Source organism: Entamoeba dispar, genomic scaffold (genome assembly GCF_000209125.1).
Source record: "Entamoeba dispar SAW760 scf_1105229462151 genomic scaffold, whole genome shotgun sequence".
In the NCBI taxonomy this organism is placed as follows: Eukaryota; Evosea; order Mastigamoebida; family Endamoebidae; genus Entamoeba; species Entamoeba dispar.
In genome coordinates this window covers 1-1,255 of record NW_001855049.1, presented here as the reverse complement: position 1 = coordinate 1,255, position 1,255 = coordinate 1, and the positions used below count along the sequence as shown (strand labels likewise).

At 28.0% G+C, this 1,255-nt stretch overlaps 2 protein-coding genes across 2 annotated transcripts; both read right to left on the bottom strand.

Moving 5' to 3' along the window:
* On the bottom strand, window positions 1-534 carry EDI_269040 (uncharacterized protein; the record flags this gene model as incomplete). The annotated part of the gene is made up of 1 exon (XM_001739376.1): window positions 1-534. A coding segment is annotated over one exon (534 nt), but the record flags the coding sequence as incomplete, so codon positions are not given.
* A 328-nt stretch (window positions 535-862) lies between these two features.
* EDI_269030 (uncharacterized protein) lies at window positions 863-1,252 on the bottom strand (the record flags this gene model as incomplete). Its single annotated transcript, XM_001739375.1, has 1 exon — window positions 863-1,252. One exon carries the CDS (start codon window positions 1,250-1,252, stop codon window positions 863-865), a length of 390 nt encoding a protein of 129 aa, XP_001739427.1.
* Window positions 1,253-1,255: the final 3 nt, after the last annotated feature.

The following is a 1,255-nucleotide window of genomic DNA, read 5'->3' as shown; positions in this document are numbered from 1 at the left end:
CTTCTTCTTTTGATTTTGATTTTGTTTGTCTATTTCATTTAAACATGTGATACTTCTGCTTTGAAGATTTCTAAAACATTCTTTAATTTCTCCTTTCTTTCTTCTAATCATCAATATTGTTCTTTCATCTTTATATTTCAATGCCAGTTCAATAACTTTATCCATATCACATGTTTTTCTATCGATGATTTGTCGTATTTCTGTGGTGTCTTTCTTCATTTCATAACAACTCTCAATCACTTTCATAACAATACATCTCATATTTCTTTGAATGATTGGATTTGCTTCATTCATCATTATTCTTCCATACTCATAAATGATTTCATATGGTGTGTTTGGTTGAACTAAACAATATAATCCACAACTTGCAAAATATTTAACTCCAATATTCATTGTTTTCTTTATATCCATTTCATACATTTGTTTTGTGAATTTTTTAACTGTTTTCTCAATACTTTCTCGTTCTAATCCTTTTCGTATCCATCTTTCTATCTCATTCCATACATCTCCTTTTTGGATAATAACCATTGTCATTAACCCATCACGTGCTGTTTCATTTTCATTTAATCTCCGTAATATTTTCTTATTATTAACTGTGAATGCTGCTTTAACTATTTTATCTATTTTCCACTTCTTTCTTTAACACATTCTTTAATTCCTTCATTACACATTTCTTCATCTTCTTTATTCTAATCTTTTGATGTTAAAACATTAAATATAGCTTCTTTCATTCCTCGTTCTCCATATTTCATTCTAATCACTTCTCGTGCTGCACTTTCTTTAACTTCTGTGATTGGACTTTTCATTGTTTCTATTAATCCTTCAATAACTTCTTTCTTCTCTCCAATATCTCTCAACACATCTATTGTTTTGTCTTTACAAATAATAATGCTTCAATTAATGTCATTCCATATGTATTATTAAATACTATCTTAATTATTTCTTTATCATCTCCTTCTGCATTACATCTTTCTGCATTTGTGATAAGCATTTCAATATTGTTCTTCATGCTTTCTTCAATTAAACTTGTTGGTGTGATTCCATGTTTGAGAATGTTATGTGAAACAATGCGAAATGCTTCAATTGTCTTTTTCCCTAATGACCTATACATTGTGAAAATAGTAGAATATCTTGAATATTCAATACATATACTGATCACAGATGCAATATCTAATATATTTGAATAACATCCTATTATTCTTTCACTTATTGTACTATCTTTATTTTTCATCCCATCACAAATATTTCCCATGCA